This window comes from Bacillus rossius, chromosome 8, assembly GCF_032445375.1.
Source record: "Bacillus rossius redtenbacheri isolate Brsri chromosome 8, Brsri_v3, whole genome shotgun sequence".
Classification (NCBI taxonomy): Eukaryota; Metazoa; Arthropoda; class Insecta; order Phasmatodea; family Bacillidae; genus Bacillus; species Bacillus rossius.
This window is the reverse complement of record NC_086336.1, coordinates 47,012,606-47,039,924: the sequence shown is the minus strand read 5'-3', so window position 1 is coordinate 47,039,924 and position 27,319 is coordinate 47,012,606. Positions and strand designations below refer to the sequence as shown.

The 27,319-nt window shown below is 33.5% G+C and overlaps 1 protein-coding gene across 2 annotated transcripts in view; it reads left to right on the top strand.

Moving 5' to 3' along the window:
- Positions 1–1,823: 1,823 nt before the first annotated feature.
- LOC134534866 (histidine--tRNA ligase, cytoplasmic) overlaps positions 1,824–27,319 on the top strand; it is a 27,028-nt gene continuing 1,532 nt past the window's right edge. The window contains exons 1-7 of one of the 2 annotated variants that reach the window (XM_063373510.1): positions 2,047–2,136; positions 11,960–12,096; positions 16,201–16,413; positions 17,646–17,867; positions 20,441–20,647; positions 22,038–22,332; positions 26,881–27,167. In XM_063373510.1, the coding sequence (XP_063229580.1) occupies positions 12,025–12,096; positions 16,201–16,413; positions 17,646–17,867; positions 20,441–20,647; positions 22,038–22,332; positions 26,881–27,167 (1,296 nt within the window). In that variant the 5' untranslated portion in view covers positions 2,047–2,136; positions 11,960–12,024. Of the gene's footprint in view, positions 2,137–11,959; positions 12,097–16,200; positions 16,414–17,645; positions 17,868–20,440; positions 20,648–22,037; positions 22,333–26,880; positions 27,168–27,319 lie in introns of both variants that reach the window. The other variant, XM_063373508.1, reaches the window with a different exon arrangement.

Below are 27,319 nucleotides of genomic sequence, written 5' to 3'. Positions count from 1 at the left end.
GTGGTTGTGTAGGTCGTCGGCCCCAGCGTGGTCCACCAGGCTCGCGGCTGTTGGATGTTGCTGAACGAGTTTACTAACTATTAAAACAGTTACACTCTCCCTAAACAGCATAGAGAGCTATTTCCTGCTTACCTTAGATTGCACATTACTAAATGAAGTACATTTGGAAGAAGATGTGGTCTTAATTACTCTTTAAATTTTGTACCGTTGCAGAATTTGTGCTGGCAAATTACAGTGACATTTGCAAAGGTAAAACACATTACACTCTCGTTAGTTGTGAAACATACTAGAATTAGTTCTGCAGCAGTCTCGTTACGAAAATGTTAGTTAAATGTAGATCGAGCACTGCTGCACGAGTCATGAATCCTACAATAAATGGCTGAAGAGAAGTTATGTTTGATGCCGGCAGGCATATGCGTGACATAATTAGATGAAGTTCTGTTCCCTGGAGTCGGCCAGTGCCGTAAGCTATAAACCACGCTGCGAGAGGGTCCCGCTGCGGGTGAAGTTAGCGACGGCTGGGTTATGCTCTGCACTGTAAATGGTTCGGGGACATGTGGGGAGTATTAAGAGAAAAGGTTTTAGATCGATGAAATATATTTACCAGAATGACAATCAGTGATGCAATGGTGATGGCTCCCCACAGGACGATGTGTCCGCCCCAGACCATGGCCTGATGAGTCTGCCGGTGGTTTGGGAGCTAGGGGGGGAGAGAGAGAGACAGTGCCACCTCATGCCAAAACCGAAATATAAAAACAAATATTTTGACATGAAACTTACAAATTAAAAATATAGCCATTCTCTTGATGAAATTCTTTGAGCGTAAAACAAAGTGCTGAATGCTTAAAAGTGTGGTCGTTACATTTTAATGTAAATAATTTTTTTTTAATATATAATTCAAAATGCAGTCTCTGTGTTTCTTTTCGTAATCACTCCATTTATTACTATGGGCTTATTTGTCATTAGCACACACAATTGGCAGTATGAATCAAATTAGGAAATTCAAAGGAGAATTAAGGGCAAAAAACACATGGCACTTATAGTTACTTGTGTGTTGACACTTATTGTTTTGGACTCGTGTGTGCTGGTTGGAGGGTGCAGTCCACCAACAGGTAATAGTACTGGCCTGGTGGGGTCCGGTCTTTAGTCCCACAGGAGATACGACATTATTAAGAAGAAAAAAGGTTGGCTAGAGACAAGAGTGGAAGTTGGGGGATTTGGACTATAAAAGGGCGTGAAGAACATAACTGGAAGGAAGGACAAGGTAGATATAGGGTAGAATGTTGAAGGACATGCATATTAGTCATATAACTTCATGGAAGGGAGTATAAATACAGTGGGATAATGAGGTAGGGGGACTGATAAGGATGGCGAATGTGTTAATAAAGAGGTTGTGAGAGATGGTATATGATGTTTTGGAGGATTAAGGTTAGTAAGTTCCTTGAGCCCTCGTCATCAGCAGTCAGTATCCCAGCAAAAAATAATAATAATAATTAATCAAACAACACGAAAACAAATCTTGTAGTGTTTAACATAGTAACATTATGTATGAACAATATTGAATTGTCGTTTCGTGAAAGTTTTTTTAAGCTTTAAAATATTTGACACTTTAAAACATGCATATTTAGATCAGATTCTAGTTTAAAATACTTTCTGAAAATTACATCTGTCTAATTCCTTGAAAGAAGTAGTGTTTTCCGTGACACTATCCACCATTTAAATTTTATCATCAGGTATATTTAGAAAATCATACAATTAAGAGAGTATTAAAATTACATTTCACAATGTTACATGTACTTTTCTTTCTGCGTTTCTTTTTAAATATGGTGGAAATTTAGATGTCAATAAGGATTATTTTAATTTGGATAATAGTTTGGTTATCTAGTTTTACATGTTGGTTATACTGCCATTAATATTTTCTTTTTATTTGTTGTGCATTGCATGTGCAAGAGAAAGTGAGGTTAAGATACGTGGTCGTGATCGTTGGTTGCAAACTTTAATGCACGTTGTTTGTAACACATGGAACCCAAAAGTGTTAATTCTTGTGAAAAAATGAAAGAATCTTTGTTAGAGGAAATAAAAGAACAAGGAGAAATTGTTAGAAAGTTGAAAGCATCACAAGCAAGTAAAGATAAGGTATGTGAGTATTTCTTTAAAATTGTAAACTGTACTGCTCCCTATTACTTGTACTACTTTTCGGGCTAGTACAGAATAAAGTGGATTTTCTGTAATATTTTGTTAGCGACGTATCAAAAAACATTCCGGTAAATGTTTAAAACAGCTCTACTTGTTTTGTAAAATAGATGTTATGTCGGTGGGAGGGATGGGGGGCAAGGATAGTGTTTTTAAGTACTGCTGATGTTGCGTGATGATCCCGCTGAATGACTTCCGAATTCCAACTAGATTGTAGGTAGGGCGATGAAGTCCAAGGAAATTGTGGAGCAAAAATCATTCAAAACCACAAAGTATTGTAAATATTGAGCACAGTGACGCATCGAAAAGAAGGCAAACAAAAATTAGAACATGCTTTTCTTTTATATCCTTAACCTTCCGAGTCACTGAGTAAAACTGCATTGTGATACTCCAGTAGTTTAGCAGAAATGATAGTTTTAATGGTATGGTTAGATACAACTTATCAATACGTTTGTCGGTTTACTGTTAGTATAAAATTATTTCGAACATTACCTATAATGTAAATAAAGTGTTGTAAATTTGTGTCATGCTTTAATAGAGATGGTTTTCCATGAGAAATTTCCCTCATTTTTGTCATGTTAATTGTCATCGGTAGAGGCACCACTCAAATAAAAAAGCACATACCCGAAAATGTTTTTATTCAGTTCCTTATTTTATTTCTAAGGTAAATATGTAGTGTACGGATTATCATCAAATTTTTTTTTAAAAATCTGAAATAACTTTCATTATATGCTATTTTACATCCTCTTTTCAAAACAGCCTGCGGAGATAAGAAATTCCAATTACTTTAGGAGATATCAAATTTTTTAATTTTCATATTTGGGCGATATTAGTTATAAAAAAAAAATTAAATTCCGAAAATACTTTAATCTGTGCTCTTTAACTTCCTCTTTTCATTAAACCCGGCGGAGATAAGAAATTCCAAATACTTTAGGAGATATCAAATTTTTTAATTTTCATCCTGTGCATTCATGCGGCGTTTCACATTGTTGCTTGTTTACGTGTAGGATTTTTTTTTCTTTTTTCACGATGTAGGTGAATGACTACATCATTTTCTACTAATGGCAAAGGAATTGTACCGCCTCTAACTTGATGAGTTTTTAACGTTTAAAATTTTAATGTTTAATTTGTTGCACAAGTAATACGTAAAAAGAAAATTACGTGAGTTCCTACTGTTCATCCTTTGTCCCGGTTTGTTAGGTCAGGTCAGCTACATTATAAATACTTTAAAACTAAACAACCATTAAAATTAATTTTATTATTTTTAATGTCCGTTCAGTTTCAAAGTATTTATAATGCAGCTGACCTGACCTAATCTACCTTTGTCCTGTTTTGTTAAGTCAGGTCAGTTACATTATTAATACTTAAAACTATATACAACAAATAAAATTAATTGATATTATTTTTAATTTAGTTTATTTTGAAGTATTTATAATGTAAGTAACCTTACATAATGAAAAATTTCTGTTATTTAGGCATTCACGCACACACGGCAAAATATAAAATTGCTTCGGTCGAATGATTACATAGGTCTTATAGAATTATTGCAATGTTGTTTTACATAATGATTAGAAAGAGGGTGAGGATAAAAAAAAAAAGCTTTTTTCAAATTTGGGTTTGACTGTTATAGTTATTGTAAAAACTTAATTACAGAGATTTTGATATTTTTCTAACATTACTTTTCTTTTTATGCTGTGAAATCATTTGAATGGTTGGTTATGAATTAACTATCAGTTAGCCAAAACTAAACAATCATCCACACATATTTTATAGTATTTTTAATGTAACTAAACAAACTATTAAATCTTTAAACTAGTGGTAAACTATTTGAAGTACCGCGACACACTTTCACATAATAGTAACGGGTAACTATAAAAATAAGTAAAATACTTTCGTTGGATCTAAAAAAATGTTGTACCCCGATGTCCCACCTGTCTGGTGTTACCATAAATATTGCTAATCTAACCTACTAAGTCTTGATTTTCATTACGCCTATGGCTCCGTTTATGATTTAAAAAATGCAATTTTAATAACTTTGCACAATTTGTAAATTATATTTTTAAGTTTTTCTCGTTATATTTGACGATCCTGTGAAACAGTATTGTGATATTTCAAGTAGTTTACAGTTTTGAACCATAGGTTATGTGGTAATTATTCCGTATCTCTATGTCCAAGTTTATCAGTTTATCCCTTGAACCTACCTAGTGACCTAGATTGGGGAAATCAGGTGCAGCGGGTGGTAAATAAGGGGAGGAGAGGGCTGGGGCTGAATGCTAGGACACTGAAGGGAACAGGTCGGAGAAAGGAGAAGGCATATTCAGTGTTGGTGAGGCTGATGCTAGGATATGCAGCGGCAATTCGGGGCCCATACCTAGGGAAGGAGTCTAAGGAACTGGAAAGGGTGCTACGTAGAGCGGCTAGACGGGTGATGGGTATGTGGAGGAGGAGGAGGGAAGGGGCGAAGGGTGAGGCGCATAGGCCATGTGTGATGATGAAGGAGCTGGGGTGGGACACTACACATAAGGAAATGAGAGAGATTGGTGAAGTTTTTTAGGTTGACAAGTGGCGAAGGGGGCTGGGGGAAGCTGGGAGACAGGTTGAACAAAGTGGTGCATAGAGGGAGGATGGATCATGGGTGGAAGATTCAGAGAGAGTGAAGAAGAACAGAAAGGAAGCAAGCATTCCTGGTGAGAACGGGGCGTGAGGGAAAGATACTGGATGTGAGAAGCGGGAAGGACTTATGGAAGAGGCTTCAGGAATTTGGTTGAGTAGGTAGGGGGTCTCCTTGCCACAGGGCAGAAGCCCAATCGCAAGTTTATCAATCAATCAATATCCTGATGGCATGATCTTGTATATGTTAATTCTGTAGTGCATGATGCTTGCTGTTTTAATATAGTACATCAAAAAATCCTGGACATAACAGAAACTTTAATATCACAATACAAACAAATAATCTTTTATTTTTATTTTGTATACACTTTACGATCATAATTCATTTTTACATCACAAGTTTTTATATTCCCAGGACTTATCAATGTACTAACTTAAAACAGCAAGCATCATGTACCACAGGATCAATGTATACAAGATCATGTCATTATGATCAAGGTATAAACTTGGTTACATTATATGGAACTGTTAATTGTTAGGTTAGCTACATTAAAAATAATGTAAAATCATTAAAATGATTGTATAGGTTATGATAAGTACCTACCTACACTTAAAAAATTTTAATATTTGGTTAGGTTAGCAACATTTAAAATACACCACTTTTTTTTGAACAAGTACTGAAATATGGCCTTTTGAGAATTTTTATTTTCCGGGAGAACATCTAGTGTAAGAAGTTACCTTCTCTTTAATTATTACTTATACCAGGAAAAACTTAGCTTTATCAGAAGAAAAAAAACTAAATAATATCTACACTTTATGGTTAATTCACACATGATTAAATAACCTAATAAAGCACAAAATCTCATCTTTTTGTAATTATAATGTGCACTCATTACATTTGTAGGGAAAAAAGGGTGATTCATTATGAATTCGGTAATTGCATGGCGTTGTTACACAATTTTACAGACACATTCTTCATTAATTATACACCATTATATTCATATTCCACGTACATAAATTTAACATTTCTGTACTAACATACTAAGCTGGTGACTTATTTAATGGCTCTGACCAAAAGTTAAACAAGTATTACCTAAAATTCATTGAAACTTTAACACATGTAAGGTTGTTCTAGTAAGTAGTCTCATATTTCCAAAATTCAAAAATATAATATAAGTAGATAGACAATTTTGATAAGAATTTTTAAAAAAAAATATATAATAAAATATTTAAATGCTTTAAAATTTAGGTAGGCTAATTGTAAAGTTTAGATAATTTTTAGTAAAATGTAAAAACTTTTCCAAAACTGGTATTGTATCAATGCCACACTTATTCAAATAGCACATATGTAGCAACAGAGAGACCCTTATGTTCAGCATTTTGTTAATCTTGGATAGTTCTTTAATATTAAAACAATGTCTTTAAATAACATGTAAAACACAGTGGCATGATTTGTAGCAATATATTTGTGGTATGTGTGTAAATTAACTATTAATGTGAAACTATACATTGTTTTAGTTATTAAAGTTTTGTCAAATAAAATATAAGACATATTCGTGGCTAGATATGTGGCAAAGTCAGGCTGATGCCAAAACAAAACCAGTACATATGTAATTTAAGAGTTCATGTCTCATAAAAAATTTGGCAATTTTTGGCTGCCAAAATTATGTTCAGTTTAGCAAAATAGTAACATAAGATGTAGTAAGCAGTTATGGCAAGACAAAAATTAATATGAGCATTACATTTAAAAAAAAAGAAATTTGTGTGTGTAATTCAGTACATACTATAGAAGTAAAACTTCTTTGGCAATTGAAACCTCAACTTGTAAGTGCTCTTTGTATATCTCTTTGTGTCAGAAACGTTTAAAACAATGTTTCACAAAAATGTTGCATTAAAATTGTAATTGAAATTTTACTCTCATCGCACCAGGGGGGCTGAATTGTATCCCCTTGGAAAGGGTACCTTTCATACTTATGGTGGCGGTAGTGTAGCTGGGTATAAACTGGAACCTTTCCAGTTTCTACCCAGCTACACTACCGCCACCAAAAGTATGAAAGGTACCCTTTCCAATTTCTTAAAATGCATATTATTTTCTGCTTTAAAATCGTGAAAGTTATCCCCTCTGGAAACATATACCAAAATGGCTGCCAGACAAGTAATGTATCGATACAAGTAGGTACCTAGTTCCTCAGTTTCATACTAGGTAGCGCTGGTAGGGAGTGTCCACAGAATACCTTAGCAAAATAACTGCCTATGTAGCTTAACATGTTAAATTGTCTTCTCTTTTGTCTTTTGTTCTGCGTGTGAACTCTACTTCGATCAGAATATATGATCGGAGGAAAATTCTTATCCCTTGTATTGTTTGTGTTAGTGCACCATACTTACCTAACCTAACCTAGCCAAGGGAATAACTTTCAGGATTTTAAAGCAGAAAATAATAATAATAAGGGTACTTTTCCAGTTTATTTTCTGCTGTGTTATTGTACAGAAAATCCTAAAAGGTACCCTTTCCTCGGGGATACCTTTCCAGTCCATATTTGCATTAACACTAAAACATTTAAAGAAAACTGAAAGGGTACCTTTCGAGTTTCTACCCAGCTACACTACCGCCACCAAAAGTATGAAAGGTACCCTTTCCGAGGGAATACATTTCAATTCCCCCATTCCTCGCATAACATTTGTTTAAACTTTTTTTAACGCGCATATTCTTAGTTGGGCTTAACATATTTACATGCTCATGGGCTCATAATTATAATACAGTGTGTGATTGAGTTAATTAAATAATAATTTGTGACAAACAATTACTCTGTCAAACTAAAGTATGAAAAGCATTATACCAAAAAAAAATACCCTGTTGTGTTGCACTCTGCCCAAATACTCCCTTACTAAATGCCAGCAAGTCAGGTGGCGTCAGGCGCAGGCGGGTCATCTCATGTGGACTGAGCAACTTATTCTCCGTCCTTTTCGCGTCAGAAATGTTTCACAAAAATTCTTTAAACATTGCATTAAAATACAGCTTTGAAATTTTACTCCCATCACACCCAAAGAAGTTTCACTTCAAAAAGTATCTGATTTCATTTTGGGTCCGTGAATAAACACACAAATCCACTCAAAAACAATCCAATCGCCATGGGCTTGTAGGGTGCCGGATTACGGAATATTCCATTAAAGAGTGCCGATTGTAGTTTTATTCCTTTGAAGTTTGTTGGCTTAGTACCCACATTTTAATTCATTACATTAGTGCGTATGTGTTTATTTTTTCTCTTGGAGCTTATTTGATTGTATATAACTTTTCTCCTTTCTTGTAGGTTAAAACTATAACCGTGAAGGATTTGTGTTTATTGGACAATGTTCTAAAAGACAGGAGCTACGTAGTGGGCTACGAACCTTCTAATGTCGATAGATTTATCGTTGACATAGTGAGCCGTCCACCATGGCCTGAAAATCTGCCCCATCTGTTGCGATGGTACAACCACATAAAATCTTTCAGCGAGTGGGAAAAGGCTAGGTTTCCAGCCCCTCAGAGTACTGTTTCATCTCGGCTCCCACATGTTTTTCATGACAATTACCATAATGGCGATGACTTGAAACATAAGGTGAGACCATTGGCATTCAGGGGATAGCATGTATTTTTATCTTGGTTAGAATATTTGTGGTTCGGCTTTTTTTTTTTTTTTTTTTTTTTTTTTTTTTTTTTTTTTTTTTGTGTGTGTGTGTGTGTTTTGTAAGTTGCATTTTTGTGCACCATGATTTAATAAGCATTGTTTATCAACATAGTGTGTTAGTATTTGTTCTTCAGTACAGCAGTTGAAGCAGTTGACTGCTTTAAAAACCACATTGACTGTTTTTAATACTGCATGCATATTCTATGATTTACATTAATCCTTCAAGCATAAAAAGCATGTCTTGACACATTGGTTCTAACTTTATTATTGTTATAGATTTAATTATATGTTTTAACCTATGGTGCCAATTTTATGGTTAGCAAGCTCCTTTATGCACTTGAAAGGACATTAAGTTATAAAATAGCCAATTTTATTTTATCCTAAGAATTCCTTACTATTGCAATAAAGGCTTCAGAGTTATTAGTCGACACTTCAAAATTGTTCAAACGCTGGGAGATTTTCTTCTAACCATTTTAATTTTTACATTTATGAAATTTAAAGGTTGACCTGGCGAAATTCCAGAAAATGAAAAATTACCGAAAGTTATTTTGGTAAAAATACCATAAACTAGAAGGAACAGATAATAAATGTAGTTTGGATTTGGCATGTCACCATTTTAAATGACTTAAATTTCTGTTCATAGAAGCTTCAGTACCTGCAAATTTATCATGAATGTTAAGATCTGTCCTTCAAACTGTTGCTAATAGTGCAGAAAAGTCGTACCCTATAGTAATAAAAAAATTATGTTAAAATTTAAAATCTGTTAAAACCTTCCAGTTGTCCATCTTACTTAAAGTTTATAAATTGTCGCATTGGACCCATTTCATAAATTTTTAAATATTACTTTATATTATACAGTTTATGTGCAATAGCTTTATTCTAATTGTATGTCATAAAGTGAAATAAATTAAATAATCAGCGTTTTAATCTTTTCAAATAATGCAATGTGTTTGAAAAGCTGTAATTTACAAGTTACAATTTCGCAAATTTAATTCGGCTAATCACTTTGTAGATTATCACTTAATAATTTTTTTTGCCATAATAAAAGTATTGCATTTACAAATAATTATAATTTCAGTCATCTATGGTGATTAATATTGTTTAAAAATACTTATGAATATGTTCTATTTGTTAATTTCTATGTACTTTTAGTTTGATGCAAGACTGGAATATGTCAACTGACTTAAGTTTTTAAAAATCATTTTTCTTTGTATTATAAAGGGGCAACTTTTCTGCTTTATAGAAAAAAAATAATGTGAATGAGCATTTACAGGGTGTTTACATTCTGGGAGACTAGGGAAAAGTCAAGAAAGTTGGAATTGATCAGGGGAAGTACTAGGGAATTTGCTTTGAATCATCCTGGAAAATTTTTCAAGTGATGATAATTTGTGAGATAAATTTCATGGTCTTGTCTTGCCATTATCGAGACTGTGAAATTATTACTTCTTATGTGTGTTGTTTTAGTAGATAGTCATACACACATAAAATGGTGTATGCATTGTTCTGTTTGAAATTTTGAATTTTTAAAGACAGTGGAATGAGAACTAAAGATATTGGTATGGTGAAAGCTGTATTATCTTTATATCTTTCATAAAATAAGAATATAGGTAATAATATTAAATAATTATTAGTACAAAGTAGTTGTGGAAATTTAAATATTTAGCTATGGAAAGCCAGGGACATTTTATTGCAGAATTTTATGGACATTCTGGTTTATGGAATTGTTCAACTTTTTCCCGAAAAGAAATGTAAAGATCTTGCCTTGTCTAATATAGAAATACATGATAATCTGTCATTCAACACATTGAGGATCATGGGCATGCCAGGTTAACAATTTTGGCAGATCATTGAACATTGATATAGTTTTAACAAGAAAACCTAAAATAAATGTGAAATGTAACCCACTATAAAACAGGAAAAATGGTGCCAAGATGAAAACTGACAGTAGGTAACAATAAACTGTGAGCGAACTAAAAACGGTTGCAGCACAGTTATACTTCCTGGCAGCCAAGATCAACAGCCGGTGTCCACCTGAAAAGAACTGAACGCAAGCGGCTTGATTTGTGACAAGTTGTAGAACTTGCTGAACTGTAGAATGCCGGAGTGTGTAGTCTGAAACAGAAAGAATTGAATGATATTATACTGCAGTGCCTTTGCTGACTGAAACGGAAATGAGGGGTGAACTTAGAGGACCTTAAAAGACCTTTTAGCCTGAAGGATCCTTGAAAAATAATTAGCAGTGAACCATGTTGCTTCTCTCATCATCATCCAGATCCTGTTCTCTCGTTCACGTTGAACGAACAAACAGTCATCGGTGAAAGTTCTTATCCAGAGAGTCGCTCGACCATATCCGTCACGCTTTACCTGGCATCGTTGTCCGTTGTAGAACTAGCAGACTCATTGCTCTGCTGTCATCCACCATGTTGAATTGAGTAACCAGATTGTTCCCAGCATCATCCAAGGATGCTGTCAATGTCTGGGAGTCTCTTTAATAAGTGGTTGTTATAAAGCATAACCTTAAACATGTTTTAAATGCCTCTAACGCTTATTACAACCACCATACATAATTCACAGGCAGGGAAATTTTCATTTGAAAATTCCAGCTTGAGTAATGTTTATAGGATAATTTTATCTTTGTGTTGTTTTAGTTTTCCTACTACACACTAAATTGTCGTGGGATAATACACTCTGTTTAAGATAAGGTGAAATTTTTTTGGCAGGTAATTAAGCACAAACGTTTTAGAATATTCTTATAAATATCAACCAAAAAATGTTTTTTATTACTTATTTTTAATTTAACATGCTTGCTGACAGCTGAAAAGCCTAGGCACCATATATAAAAATACATTTAAAAATTTATTATAATAATTATTATACAAATTTACATTTACATAATATTTTAATATGAACATTACAAAGGTAAGGGACAACTACTTCACAATAAAACAGGTATAATCACTTTAAAAAACAATGCTCGCCATCACTTGATTTAAATTTTGAATAAAAACTTTTATTATATTTAATTAATATCTGTAAATAATTTCTTAATAAATAGTGAAGATTTTATAATCAAGAAAGATATGAAATTTGGATGTTTAACACTTATTTTTTTCTCGAATGATGTAAAAAGGCAATCAATATTGTTAAACTGATTAATTTTTCTATGCAAAATGTAATTGTTATTGCTAATAGTGCAACATAAACGATAATGACCATTAAAGGTTTGAACTTTAGATACCTACCTGTAATTTTAGGTATTGGTTGCTATCCAATTTAAGTTTTTTTTTTATACACATTCAGCAAGTCTGGTGCTACATGAATCTGTGTTTGTTTTGTTCTTTATGTCGCAGTGTTGAGCTGTCAAGCACTGAATGTTTGCTCAAACCAATTTTAAAAAATCTCGCCTTATCGTGAACAGAGTGTGTCATGTTAGCATCGTGTTCGATGTTAGTAGAGACTCATATTTCTTTCAATGTTCTGCTCCCTGGAAGATTGCAACTCGCTGAGGCAGAAGAGAGGCGTCCTCCCACTCTGTGCCGCTCGGGGTCTCGTAGCGATGCTTCGCCTGTGGCTTCGCCACAGACGGGCCGGGCCCAGCGTCAACACCCTGCGTCCTCTGGCATCTCAGGTCAGCCCGGGCAAGAACTTGTGCCTTTTGGCTTATTCCCAGCGCAATGCCGGCCAAGATCAGTCGACCCTTGGGGGTTGAGAGACTGTACACACACATACACTTGCTGACAGACTCTTGATTCTGCAGCAGTGAGCCAAGACACTTGTTGGGGTGAGGGAGGGGTGTTCTGTGTATTCTAATCTTCGGCAGAAACTTTCACTGCCTTGCTGCTGGGGACTAAGTGTTGCTTTTGTTTGACATTTTGATGATTCAAAGTATTTTTTTTTTATGATATCTTGCAGGGATTTTGGAGCAGTTATAACCAAGATTTCACTTTGAAGCTGAAGTTAATAACAGTAGTCAAAAGTGGCAAAGGTGAAAGAAGCTGGTTTCGATCCCCCTGAATTGTTGATAAAGAGTCAAAACTTAAAATCGCGGAATCAAATTGACGTCAGAAAACCATATTCAACCTTGTTTCATCTATTTAAGGTTTCTCTTTCATGCCCCATGCTGATTTATAATTGCCTTTCTATTGCTTTTATTTAAAGACTATTTCTGTAGATTTTAACACATTATGTACCTCCTTTGCGTCTGTTGCCCTGTAACAGATGTTTACTAAGTGTGTAAGACAAGTGATAATAACTACAAACATTGAAAACATGTGAGACAGAACAACAATGTAGAGAAGATATTGTGTTAGAATATACAGAGATAACCCTTAACCATATTAATGGATATAAAATGAAAAAAAAAATCCACATAAATGCAAGAATGAGTCGTAAACAAATGATTTAGGGAAATTGTTAAAATTATGGCAGTATTTTATGTTTATTGTCGATCCCCAATACCTTACCACTAGCTTAACTTGCTTTAAATATGAGCATGGGCGTAGATCTGGAACAGAGTTGATAAACATAAACGTCAAAACTGTGTTTTATAGAAATCTTTCTGAATATTATAAAGTTTTCTACTTAATGTATGCACATAGGGCAGTATACAACATACAAGCACCATATCCAGAGATGACTTGTGTTAGTTACAACGTACGCGCAAAACTTTCAGGCCGCGCGAGTCCCCCTTGCGAATCCTACAGATTTGCACCCTGGATATGTGTCTTTTTATGAAACCAAACTTCCCCTTTAGGGTTAAAATAAAATTTCATAATTATTTATGTCATTTAGTAATAAACATTCATTCAAACATACAAACTTTCACATATATGTATTAGTAAGATAAATATTTTAGTTCTCTTTGAAGAGTTTTTTAGAAGCCAGTTTTCTATTAGAAACAGGTGGTTGCTGTTGAAAGCTTTTTTTTTTTTTTATTAAAAGTGAGAGTTTTCAAATTAAACGTTGTACGATGCAAGTTGAGTGTACTATCATAACCCTTAGCATGGCTCATTTTATGAGCATGGAGTGTGTACAAAGCTAACCATAATCTTCTTGGACAGCTTGTTTTCCGAGCCTGTTTGTGCTTAGTAATGGTGTGATTTAGAGCCATACTTTTACCTTGATTTTTTCTTCTTCTTCTTCTTGAAAGAGTTAGTTCATATAGTATACTGAAATAACTATGTACTAGGTGTAAGGGAACTGTCATATTTTAAAGCAAAAATATTTTTTTTCCAAAAAAAAAATACTTTGAACATGAAGATAACTGCTTTTTATATTGTATCATCCTCGAAAGAACTTTTTTTTGAATGGTACAATTTTTATTGTCCCCATATTGGATAATATAAAGCATTAGTTCTATTATAGTTAGCTGCAACTGTATTTTACTATTGCACATAGTAGTTATTTACATACAGTATAAGTATTAATTTATTTCTAAGGTTTGCATAATCTTTTTTTACTTTTTCTTGCTTTATGTTGATAGTTGTAAAGGGATATGTTGCTGCATCTGTAATTTATTTCTGAGTGTGTTAGTTTTTTTACAACTAGATGATGTTTAGCTCTGGGTACAGTAAAGAAAAAAACTTATTTTTTTTAAAGGAGGATTTACCATAGCTATCTTGAATATTTTCGGTACTATTAATTTTTTTTATATTTTTCATGGCCAGACACTTGTCAACTCTTGGACTACTGAAACCTTCTGGATAAGCACATTTGAAGTACTTAATCTAGTTTTTTTTTTTTTTTTGCCAGCTCTTACAAGATTGAAAATTGAAATTATTTATGACCCTGGCTGTTTTAATAGAGAAATTTTTGTAGCTATTTTTAATTACTTGTCAAGCAAAAATTTTTAATAACTATCAATAACTAATTAATGACAGGCATTTAAAATGTAACTTACATTAGTTGGTGCATTTTAAATAGCTTTCATAATCTCTAGGATGTTACTTGCTGTATATAGTCTCTTGTTTTATGTAGTTTCTGTATGTTGGTATGATCTAAGCTATAAATAAAGATAAGGATGCTGCCTGTGAAACTATTTTGGAGTAATTTTTAGCAGTTGTTACGCTGTAAGCTGTTTTCTGCGCTGGTTCTAAATGAGAATACTCATCCATAATAAATAGTTCTGTATTTAATTTCTTGCGCAATGCATGTTCTTCCATCAAATGTGTAAGTCTAATGGCTTGGGTCTGCTTGAAAGTTGTGGAAAGCTTTAGAACTATCATTACTGTAAATTGAAATTCAGTCACTTCCCAGGTCTAGCTCTGGTATAAGCCAGTAAAAGCCTCATATTAGGGGCGAGCAGTTTAAATATTGAACTTATTTTTCCGATTGAGTTTCACTATTTGCACTACGGTGCAGTCGTGTTAATCTCATCGTTTTCAAAATAAACCTTAGTAAAAAAAAATGCAATAAACTTGTTTATTGTTTGGTGAAGGTTAGATTATCAGTGAGTAATGAAAAGTTTTTTCATGCGTTTGTGTTTGTTCTCAAATTAAAAGTGTAATTTGTACTTACAGAGCTCATTGAAATTATTTTATTTTCATATTGATTGGAATATTTATTTGGCATAATAATTGGAAAACAAATTTTGATACTAGTTTTTTTTTTTTTTTCAAGAAAATATAATAAAAATTAAGATTTGAGTCACAAAACACACATTAATTGTAATAATTTTAGCTTGACTATGGCAGAAGGATGCACTGTGTGTGTGTATAAAGTATATGTTAATCAGTGCTTCCAAAAATTTTAATTTACGAATGAACCAACGTGACTGGGCTGTTTTTTTTTTTTTATAAAGCTTATTAAAAATGGGTTTTGGGACCGCAATATCTCACAAATGCGATCCTGATTTGATTGCACCAGCAGAATCAAGACCAGATTTTTTGCAAGTGGGAAACGTGGCTGTTGTTTTCATTACTTGGTGGGCTTTTTCCAGGGTACTCCCATGTCCTCATTCCGTCAGTGTTCCGATATCATGTCTCCACCCTTCATCTTCCATGTAAACAATATGTTTAGCCCTAATTCGTTTATCAGTTTGTCCACATTGTGGAAAATCAGGTAAGTTGAAATTGGACAGGGAAAGTCAGGAAATTTTAATTTAAAACCTGAAAAGGTCGTGGAAATTCCTGAAGTACAGTACTTAAGGGGGGAATGTCATGCTCTAGTATGCCATCACCCGGATTTTTAACACTATATATTTTTTTCCAGATGGTGTTTAAGTGCATAGTCATACACACTAAAATGGTGTATGGAAGTTTCTGTTTGAGCTATAACAGTTATAGGAATGGTGGAGGCTGGATTGTCTTTATTGCTTTTGGAAAATTGCAAAATATGTTTAAAAAAAATTTTTTTAGAAAATGAGTATTTTTGGTCATGAAGAATGCAGGGAAATTATTGTGCAGATTTGTGTGGACAGCCAGTTTTTTTAAACAAGATGTTGAGCTCATAATTACTACAATCCGAGCGAGAGAGAAAGAGAGCTGTTTTGACAGTTTAGTGGGCAAAATGAAGCTGTAAAAGCATTGGTTCTTATGGGGGAGAGCTGAAAGTTGCTAGTAAATGCCCTAAAAAATGTAGGATTTTCACAATTTTACTGTTTTTGCAGGTACATAATACCTAAATAATTATTGTGCAGATTTGTGTGGACAGCCTGTTTTCGTGAACAAGACGTTGAGCTCATAATTCGTTGATTGTGCGGCGTGCGTGAACTGTGTGCCCGTGCTGTCGCCAGATCTCGGAGGAGGTGGCGAAGCTGTTGGAGCTGAAGGCCCGGCTCAGCTCCGAGGATACGGGGCCGCAGAAGTTCACGCTCAAGACGCCGAAAGGCACCAGGGACTACGGGCCGGAGCAGATGGCGCTGCGCTCCAGCGCGCTGGACAAGATCGTAGCGGTCTTCAAAAGACACGGCGCGGAGGCCATAGACACGCCGGTGTTTGAGCTCAAGGTGCGTGTCAGTGTCCCGGTGTAAGGTAGGTTTTTCATTATGCCCATCAAGTTGCAAAAAAAAAAAGTTTGAAATTAAGATACAACTATTTAAGTCTAATGAAACACTGTTCGTACAGATTTACTGCTGCATGATTACTGCGCAACTAAATACAGTGAGTATTCTATCTAAAAATATTCTATATTCAGGAATAATTTGATATTCAATTCGACATATTTGATGATTCATAACTAATAGTTATGTACAGCAAGTAGAATTCAGTCACAAAAAAAAATTTAATGTAAATAGTTTAACCTGTATGAACCAAGAAGATTTATTCATAAATTTAGATTGGTTTACTGGAACATAGTTTGTACGTGCATTGTATATTATAACAAAATATCTGTGATTGTGATTAAAAATTATTTAAAATACTTAGTATTTAATCAGGTGGATCAACAAAACAATTTTCTAACTTAAACATTACTGTTTTGAGAAAAAGTGTTGCTGTTTTTTTTTTTTTTTTTTTAATTTCCGTATTTTTCTTGCTTTTTTCTTTTTACTGTAGTTTGCGTCAATTTTTCTTGGACTCCTTTGAATTTGGGAAGAAAAAAGCCTGACTAAATGTTTAAATTTGATTTCAAAAATTGCTCAATATTCATGAATAATTTTTATTCAATTTGAAATTTTATTCAAATAAAAAAAATTGGATTTGCAGAAGCCTTCTACATATATGCATTTCTTATTAACATGATTTGTACATTATTGACTGGCATAGTTTAATGTGTTTCATATTAAGTACTCATCTAGTTTTGTTATATCATTTGGTACTATTCAACTATTTAAATTTCAATTCATAAAAAACTGAACACCACAAAAAAAAATTATATTAAAAAATATAAATGAGACCTGGCATTTTTTAAATCTTTTTACTGAATAAAATATGAATCATGCATTAATGTTAATCCAGATAGTAAGAGGTTTATGTGTGTGGGTCACTTTTTAAAAAAAAGAATTTGCAAAAAAGTTAGTACGTATTATGTACATATTATGAATTCATGAAATAAGTGCAGAAACTGGCATGTAAATGTGCTGTTAACAGCTTTGTTTTGGTTCTTTTAAGAAAGTGAAGTTCAGTAGTATCCAACAAGACATTGAAATAATAACCTGTATTAGGTTTCATCAGACATGCCTGTTTGCTCTGCTTTGCATATTGATTTGTACAAACGTAAATGTTTATTTATTTTTTACAGGAAGTATTGACTGGGAAGTACGGAGAGGACTCCAAACTGATTTATGATCTCGCAGACCAAGGCGGTGAGATCTTGTCCTTGCGTTACGACCTCACGGTTCCGTTTGCTCGGTATCTGGCCATGAACAAGATCAGCAACATAAAGCGATACCACATTGCTAAAGTGTATCGGCGGGACAATCCAGCCATGACAAAGGGTCGATACCGGGAATTCTATCAGTGTGTAAGTGCATCGTCATTTTTGTTTGGTAGAGCTTAATTTAAATCACTGTTCAATTATGTTACAGATTTTTTTTTATAATGATTCTGCGTTGTTGTTGTTTTTTTTTTTTTTTTTTTTTTTTTTTTTTTTTTTTTTTTTTTTTTTTTTTTTTTTTTTTTTTTTTTTTTTTTAAACAAAATTTATTTTCTGGTTTAGAAAACTGCTGCTTTGAAGATGTTTTTATTCTTTCAGTTGAAGATATGTTTACACAATTGTGTGCCATATTTCACAACAGTTGTTTTGGAGAAAAGTTCATTTTAACATTCTAGTTAGGCTATGTTTGCTTGTATATCAGTCCTGAGCAACGTCCTAGAGATATATAGACCGCTTATTGTCCTGCTTTGAGTGCCAATTACTGCTGACAATGGCAGACAGGAACTACAATCCGAGCGAGAGAGAGTGAGAAAGCTGTTTTGACAGTTTGGTGGGCAAAATGAAACTGTAAAAGCATTGGTTCTTATGGGGGAGAGCTGAAAGTTGCTAGTAAATGCCCTAAAAATGTAGGTTTTTCACAATTTTACAGTTTTTGCAGGTAATACCTAAATATGGAACGAGTGAAAAGTTAGATACAAGTTTCATTGTTGTTCAATGTGTAAGTTCAACGTTTAATGCACTTGAAAATTAGCTAATCCTTCTTCGACCCAACATTTGTAACCACTTTGTATGTCAGTTATTGAACTGACTACGTTTATTTCGGGTAGGTAATTTGATACAGTACATGGAATTTAACTCATCACTATGTGCTATTAATTTAAAATAATTAACTGCAATGGAATGAGAACTACTTTGAAATTATGTGTGTGGGTCTGTTATTGTTGTAGTTGTATACGTTCATTACGAGTTTCAGTTGTCTTTTTACTCTTTATATTACAGATTCAATGCAGTTTTTAAACGGGATAATCTAAATTATGTAGCAAGATAAAACAAACCTTGTGCTAGAATGGATTTTAAGAGGCAATCACATTGGACTAGTGCAAACCTAAGCCATGTGTGTTGATAATACATAAACATTGCAACATAAATATACAGAAATAAATTAATGAATATACAACTATTTTGTAGCTTAGTATATGCTTGATTTTAATCTATGTATATTTCAAATAAAAATAAAATTGGCATCACAAACTGATCGACCTTATGATAATATTCTGTACAATTATAACCAAGTGTCGTCCTATAAAATATTATTTTTGATCAATCTTGAAAGTAGTCGCTCTATAAAATAAAGTGCATAATTACTCAAGTAGAAACTTGTGTGTCAGCTACATTTAATACGTAAAATCTCCTGAATCTGTGTTGCATTATTCATATATTTGAAAGAAAAAAATTCTTTATCCCTTTAAAACCTTTCACTTTTGTTATTATTTGCCATTTCCAGGAGCCTCTACTTTCTAAATTTACTGTATTGTTTTCGAGTGCTCTGTCCACAGCCCCTTCTCCATATAGAGATTTAAGTAACATATTTATACTCACCTATTTTTTGAGAAAATTGCCATTTATAGCAGTTAAAGAAAACATTTTTGAATCTCCGCCTTGAAAAACCAACCCTAAAATAAGGCTCCATGTACATGTCTTGATGGGTGAATCAGTAATTCTGGAGATTAGTAACTTATAGAAAATAATTTGAATTATAATTTTAGTAAAGATTGGTTAATTCAGCTAAATTGATAATGCAGAAAATTCTGATGAAATGGTAATCCAAGTTTTATTCATAGTGGTTACCTAACTTACATAATATTTTCACTTAAATTATAATATACGTACGTATTTATCAGAAGTCACTAATCTCCAAAATAACCTTAATATTTAATAAAGATGTACGAGTTCCTTGCTAAAATAAGATCAACTAGTGCATGCATTAATTTCCTAGAGTATGTGCTCTTTTTATAAAAAGAAAATTTTTAATGGTAATTTTGAGTACTTTTTGCCCTAAAAACAAAAACAGTAAAGTATTTTAAACCTACTGTTCAAAATGGACAATGACCAGTAATCTACTTGAAATAATAATAATATCACAATGCCATTTGATAGTATTATCGGACTGAAAACAAGAAACTCAATAGTAAAATGTTAATTTTTATATTTAAATTTTTTCTGAACAAAACCTGCTGAGGGAAAAAAAAAGACCTCTTAAGTGTTTTCATTATTAGTATATATGGTGAAGTACATTGTTATTGTAAAAAAGAAAATGCACTTTTCGATACCAGAAAACAATTTGTTGTAAATCGCCTTTTTTTAACACTAATGTGAGAGTACCACCTCGCAACCACCCAACTTGTCAGAACATTTATAACACAAACCCCATTATCAGCTTGAAAACTTTATAGAAGTGAAAAATATTTAATGGAGCAAGAATGTTTTTTTTTTATTATTGAATGAAGGTGATTGTTGTATGTATGAAATATTAAAAGTAATAGCAAACTAATTGATTTAAACTAGGACTCGTAAAAAGTAGAGTTTTCAAAGTTCATAGGTTAGCTGCTTCAAAACTTCACTAAACAGCACAGTCATTTGTTAACTATTATTTATTTCAGGACTTTGACATAGCGGGTCAGTATGACCCAATGATTCCTGATGTAGAGTGCATCCGAATAGTTTCAGAGATTCTGGAGTCTCTGAAGATAGGTGAATACTTGATTAAAGTGAATCATAGGTTACTGCTGGATGGAATTTTCGAAACATGTGGAGTTCCACAAGACAAGTTCCGGACCATTTGTTCTGCTGTGGATAAGTTGGACAAGGTACAGTTTACTTTACTACATAGTTTAAGCTTTGGTGTGATACAGATGCTCAAGTTGTAGAAGTACCTAATATTTGTGCATTCTAATGCTATTCCATTGCCGCAAGCAGTTTTAAAACATTTTATAAATAAACACAGTATCTCAATTCTGTCTTATTGGTCAGGTCAATTCCTCCTCACCAAGGCCTTCAGTTTTTGAAACTCATCCATTATTACATAAATTTAGCATAATTGGGCAAAAGAATGAAATGTTGAGAGTTGCTCAAAAGTTTTCACTGGTTTGAAATAACTTAAGTTTTTTGTGGGTGGGATAACATTTTTTTACAATTAAGCTGTCATTCGTTGTATGTTACAATGTTACACCATTGGTTGTGTGTGAGAAATTTTCTCATGTTCGCTTCTTTCATTATAAAAATAAATAAAAGAATACTTATTTACTACTTTTTTACTTAATCCGTATATTTTGTGCCTTGAAATTATTTTGATATTTCATTTAAATATAAGTGTTTTAAAAACAAGAAAATCTATTTAAATAGTTTACTTTTCACTCTTCAGAATTTTGCCTTAGTATTGAATAAGTTTGCAACAAAACTTAAGATTTAAAAAAATGATTTAGTATAATTATAAATGAAAATTTTTTAACCACACAAAATTTTTATTTTCACATGTTGACAAGTTATAAATAGAAACATCTGAACAGTTGGGTGCCTCACATGTTCTGCATACTTTCTTAGTTTTTTTTTTTTTTTTTTTTTCTCATGAACAAATGAACAAATCTCATTTTCAGAAAATGTATTCCAGCTTCACTGCTAATAAATAAATATTTTAAAATTTTAAAAAAAATCTACAGTGATAATATTCACAAATATCAATCATTGCGACCGGTCTCACAATGAAAAAAGGTTTTCATATATTATGCACGCCGGCTCAAAAATGCATGATTTGTCTTAACCAATGTGAGTGTTGAACAATGAAAAAAATAGTGCGTGGAGTCCCTCTGCGCGGAAGAAGTGAAACTTCCTAATGTGGAAATTAAAATAGGAAGGGGTAGAAATTGAATTTTGGTGAAATCATATTGTATCAAATCAAACTAAAATAAATCATGAAATCATTCAACGATAAAAGCTGTTTATTTAATTAAGCGGACGGGTTCGCCCCAAGGAGAAAATTGACGCGGCGAGACCTCGTGGACATAGAGAAATGACACACACACTCACTATTTGTTTGTCTATGAAACGCATTCACTCTCGCTCTGTCTCTTTCTATTCCCCCCTCCCTAGGAGCGTTAAACGTTTAACGCAACCTTGTTGGAAGTCGCATTAGAAGTTTCACTTCAAAAGTTGCAAACTCAGCTAGACGAGGACGACACGGTGAGACCCTGTGTGCCGCAGCTGTCGTGGGACGAGGTGAAGACGGAGATGGTGGAGGAGAAGGGGCTGGCGCCCGAGACGGCAGATCGCATCGGCGCGTACGTGCGCCTGAGCGGGGGCATGGAGCTGGTGGAGAGGCTGGGCGGGGACGCGGCGCTGTGCGCGTCGAAGGCGGCGCGGGACGGCCTGGAGGCCACGCGCTTGCTGCTCGGCTACTGCGACCTCTATGGGCTGGCCGGGGTCGTCCGCTTCGACCTGAGCCTGGCCCGGGGCCTCGACTACTACACCGGGGTCATCTACGAGGCCGTCCTGCTGGGTGGGTGCCACTTTCTCATTTATTTGAATTTGTTACATGCGCACCAACAGTCCGGGGACTTTGGTGGTGGGCACGACGTATACAAAATATACACAAAATACATAAAGAAACAAGAAACAAAGGACAAGACATATATATACAAACAGCGACGCAAGGACAAATACAAATATAATAACTTAAAATGATAATTAGTACAAAGTGGTAAGGTAGTAAGCAGCAAACATAAAATTTAATAGAGTACAATTATATAAACGTGAAAGAGAAAGAAATACTAACTATAATTAGTATGAGGATATACATTACATTAAATACTTTAAAACATAGCTCTGTTCGTAATTAATTTGACTTGGTTTTGTGTCTATTATAGTTTGTAACGAGTCTTTAAATAAGATCATTCTTGTTATAAATAGTACATAAACTAGAAAAGAGGAACGATACATTGCGGTATCGTGGAAGGAACGCATTAGGAAAAATTTATAAAGAATGCCTTTGTTTAGTAAGTAGTGTTTAAGAGGTATTAGGCCTTGCCATCTTGCAATAAAGCTTCCATGTTAAATTATTTGGCTACTTGTTGAAGCCTATTACTTGTGTTTATAATGATAGTTGTAGTCACCCATATAAAATAATCATCAATTACTTCCTCACCGTGGTTACAAACTAGAATCGTTTAGTAAATATTTGGTCGCAACAAGGTATATAAGGTTTTGTAGGTATAATTTATGCCTTTACATGCCAAAAACTTGAGTAAAATAGTTAAAAAATTACAGTTATAGTCGAAAATGGCAAAAAAATTGAAGATGGCAGGGCCTAAGCATCCTTAAACGATTATTATAATGACAAATACTTATTTGGATAATTTGCATGTAGTATATCCATGCCTGGAAAACATGCAAAAGTTACGGTGTTTTAAAGCGGTCAGGAAAAAATCAGGAAATTTTTTAGAGATAACGTTGATACGGCAGAAGAAGAATTCACTCATATGGTAACTTTCAATCTTAATCTTACATATTTTGCTAAGCGATGTCCTTTAGTACCTAAACTTTTTTAACTTCAGAAAGCTTTACCCATGTAGGTGAGGTGTGGGATCGTGATAGAAAATGGTATTACCTGAAATTAAAAATCTACTTTACTATAGAAGTGTAAAAATTCACTACAACCATTTTGGTGTAAAATATTTTTTTATTGGGATGTGCATTTTTGGTTGAAACAGTAATTACATTTAACTTCAAAAATGCCTGGAAATGCTTCACTTTTCTGTCTGGAGAAACAGTAAAAAGTCAAGAAAATTTAATCTAGTAATTATTAGGCCTCAAATTTGATCAACTTATTTGCCATTACATTTGTGTTGGAGTATCAGTGAGAACAAATTTTTTGACTGTTCTGTTGATGAATTATAAGCCAACAATGGCCTTTCGCTCAGAAGACAAGAATACATCATTAGTCTAAGGGTAGGTCAGGCTGATTTCTCTTGACTATCAAGTAGTGATGGGATTTTCGATACCTTCGATACTTGACGGTATCGCAAAGTATCGAGTGTATCGAAACTGTAATTTCTATACATTTTTTCGATACCAGAATGCTTGTTCATTTGTATTGAATTAAGTTTTGAGTCGCCATCGTACAAAATACAACTACAGTAGAACCTCGATGATACGTTTCCCGTTTCATACATTTTCCCGTGTCATACGCTGATTAATTTTGGTCCCGCCGAAAGTACTACTATATTTACAATGGTTTACTTTCCCGGAACATACACTTATAAAATCATTAATTTCCCGTTTCATACGTTTTTACGAAGCGGAAAAGTCCCAAAATTCACAAATTTTTTTGTTAGATATATTTCTCCTGATAAATTACGTTTTAATTAATGCTTTTATTTTGAAAAACGTTCATTGTTTACCTTTGCAAACGTAAGAAAATATCTTTATCGCACCATAGATATGGATAGTATCAGGAAGACTGTGCACTTCGCTAGTAGCATCTATGGCCAGCACCAAGCGAGACTAGTGGCGCAAACTAGCAATGATTATGTAAATGGTGCAGGCGCTTTACCAAGGCACGGATCTCATATTTTCTGCATTCATTAATCTTTGAACTGAATATACCCGTTTGTTATTGTTTTCTTACGATCGGATTGTTTTGTATTTTACGTTTCTCAAGTTAAATTTTTATTGAAAATTGTTCTGTTGCATAAAGTTGTTTGTAAAATGAAACAAACAAGCAAAAATTTCTGATTTTATATTTACAATAGCCTAATTTTTTTATTTCTAATTTAGGCTTGGTGACTTTTCCCTCCCTCCAAGAAGGCCACTGTTTCTCATGTCAGCTTTACTTGATTATGGACTGTATTTTACATTTCTGGTGGTTTTATTATAGGTATTTATGATGAATTCATATCTTTCATTAATATAATGCAATTATTTACACATTATGTATTTAAGTTTAATCTGACATAATGCTGGTATGATAGATTGAATTTATATAGTTTAAAACTAATTTATATTATTTGTAATAATTGTTACTTAATGGGAAAATATTTTTCCCTGGAGTATCGAAAGTGTGGTATCGTCCCACCTCTACTATCAAGCAATTATTTTTCATGAATGTCTGCTTTAAGTCTCTTCATTTAGTCTGAAATTTTATTTTATTTAGGCCTGCCCAGTTATGAGAGTATTTATTAATGCAATACTAATCTTGCATGGTTATCTTTTTGAAGTTCGTACAAAACATGTGTTGTTAATTTTACTAGGAAATGCATAATGATAAACTGTCAAATTGAGTTGTGCATCATCTGACCTTTTACATAAAAATAGTTTTGCGGAAAAGATTGCCCTTTGAAGGGGGCAAGGAGTCATTGATACTACTTACACTTAAAATTGTGTAAGACATTCCCGCATAAGAATAATATGTTTTCCCACATGTTATGTTCACAAAATTATTCCCTTCGTCACTTCCATATATACCTATGTTAATTCTTCCTATTTAAAACATTTGCTTTTATAGATGCTTCCTGCATATAAGGTTCAGTGTTTGAAGGAAGAATTAATACAGTAATGTTTATCTTTAAACGTTTAATATGTATTTATCATTAAACTTTTAAACATTTATTTCGAAACAGCAACAAAGAACATGACCATTAAAACGGTAGTTGTACGCCACACGCTGAAACAAGTTATATTTTTCAACCAATCATCTGCTTGCATTCGTATCGGCTTTGTGAGGCTGTTCCACCATTCCCCTCACTCGAGGCATAATGTGTGACGAACACACAGCAACTAGCCATTCATTGACTTGTTGGCACAACAGTGATGCAGCTGGCACAGCACGTTGAGGAACTGAACACAGTTTCATTGTTTGCAGACACTGTAGTAAAAACATTTACATATGTGATAGACGTAATGGTGAACAGTTTAATTTATGTGTCTTGCTATGATTTCCGTTTTTTGGCTGGACGTTTTTTTTTTTAATTTTCACATGGTCTGTGAATGTATTTTTCTAGGAAAAGACTTTGCGATGATTACCGAAGGTTTCCAATAGTGAGCATCTACGGCTCCTAAAGAAACCTTAAATAATTAGAAATTCTCAGGATATGTGTCTTGGGAAGCAAAAACATTGTCTCGGAAAATCGTATATATGTTTGAAGGAAGTAAAAATGTCTTGTGAGTAATGGTAGTGTTGCAATCAAAATTTTATTTTGAAAGTGAAAATTTGTTGTTTGTGCTTTCTCAGCAATTCCCCAATGTATATTGTTTATAATTATAATCTATCTTACATGGCATTAATTTTGGTAATTTGTGACTGAGGTATTAGTCCTTCTCTGCTGTATTAAATACAGCTGTGTTCAGTAGGCATTTTACATTCATCATATTTTTATTCGTCACATCATGGTAAACATGTTATAATTCACAGTTAATCCATGAATTAAATATTTATACATTTAGTAGTACTCTTAAAAGAAAAAATAATGCTGCAAAAAAAACTGAATAACAATCTTCATGTAATTCATAGTTTTAATAATAAACATTTAATATAAATTTCAAATATGACTACAAGCTCTGTCTTTAAAAGTTTGATTTGAGACTTATTCTAAACAACAAATTTTTGTGATAATGTAATCCTCTCAAATAGCCCAATTTTAAGTGAGAAAGCTGGACAAATTGTGAATAACCTGGCAACAGATTCTGAACTATTTCCCTCTTAAGTAGTTTTCCCTGATTATTAATTTTTAGTATCCAGTCCCTTTAAAAACATCTTAACATGATTTTACTGTTATGTTTTCATTGCTATAAATATTTTTAATGCATAGTGCATAGTGCATAGGGCCTTAGATACAATTTAAACATACATCAGTAAAAATTAGGTAACTGTTTTAGGTATGATAGCTTTTTGAACATTCAGTCCTTGAATTATTTTTAATTTTTATGTATAGTTTTTAAATTTATGTAATCACTTTAAATTTTTGGGTTTGCCATGTAAGACATCATCTACAATGTCTGCCTTGTTTGGTAATGAACAGTAATGTTTATGGGTTTTTTTCCCCCTCCGTAGGTGAGACCAGAACAGAAGATGGTGAACCTGTTGGTGTTGGCAGCATTGCTGGTGGTGGTCGATACGACACGCTTGTCGGGATGTTCGACTCGAAGCACAAGAACGTCCCGTGCGTTGGAGTGAGCATAGGTGTGGAGCGGGTGTTCTCTGTTCTGGAAGCGCAGTTTGCGCGAAGCAACACAAAGATACGCACTACGGATGTCGAAGTGTATGTCGTCTCTGCACAAAAGAACCTGTTGGAAGAGAGAATGAAGTTGTGCAAAGAATTGTGGGATGCAGACATTAAGGTGAGTTATTGTATTTTCAAATTCAAAGAAACTTTCAGGAAACATTCAAAAAATTAAAGGTTTTAATTTTGTGCTGTAGTTTCATCTGCATATAGTCATATTGATTTGTTCAGTACAAATTGTCTGTTCAAAAATATGAGTTAGTGATAACT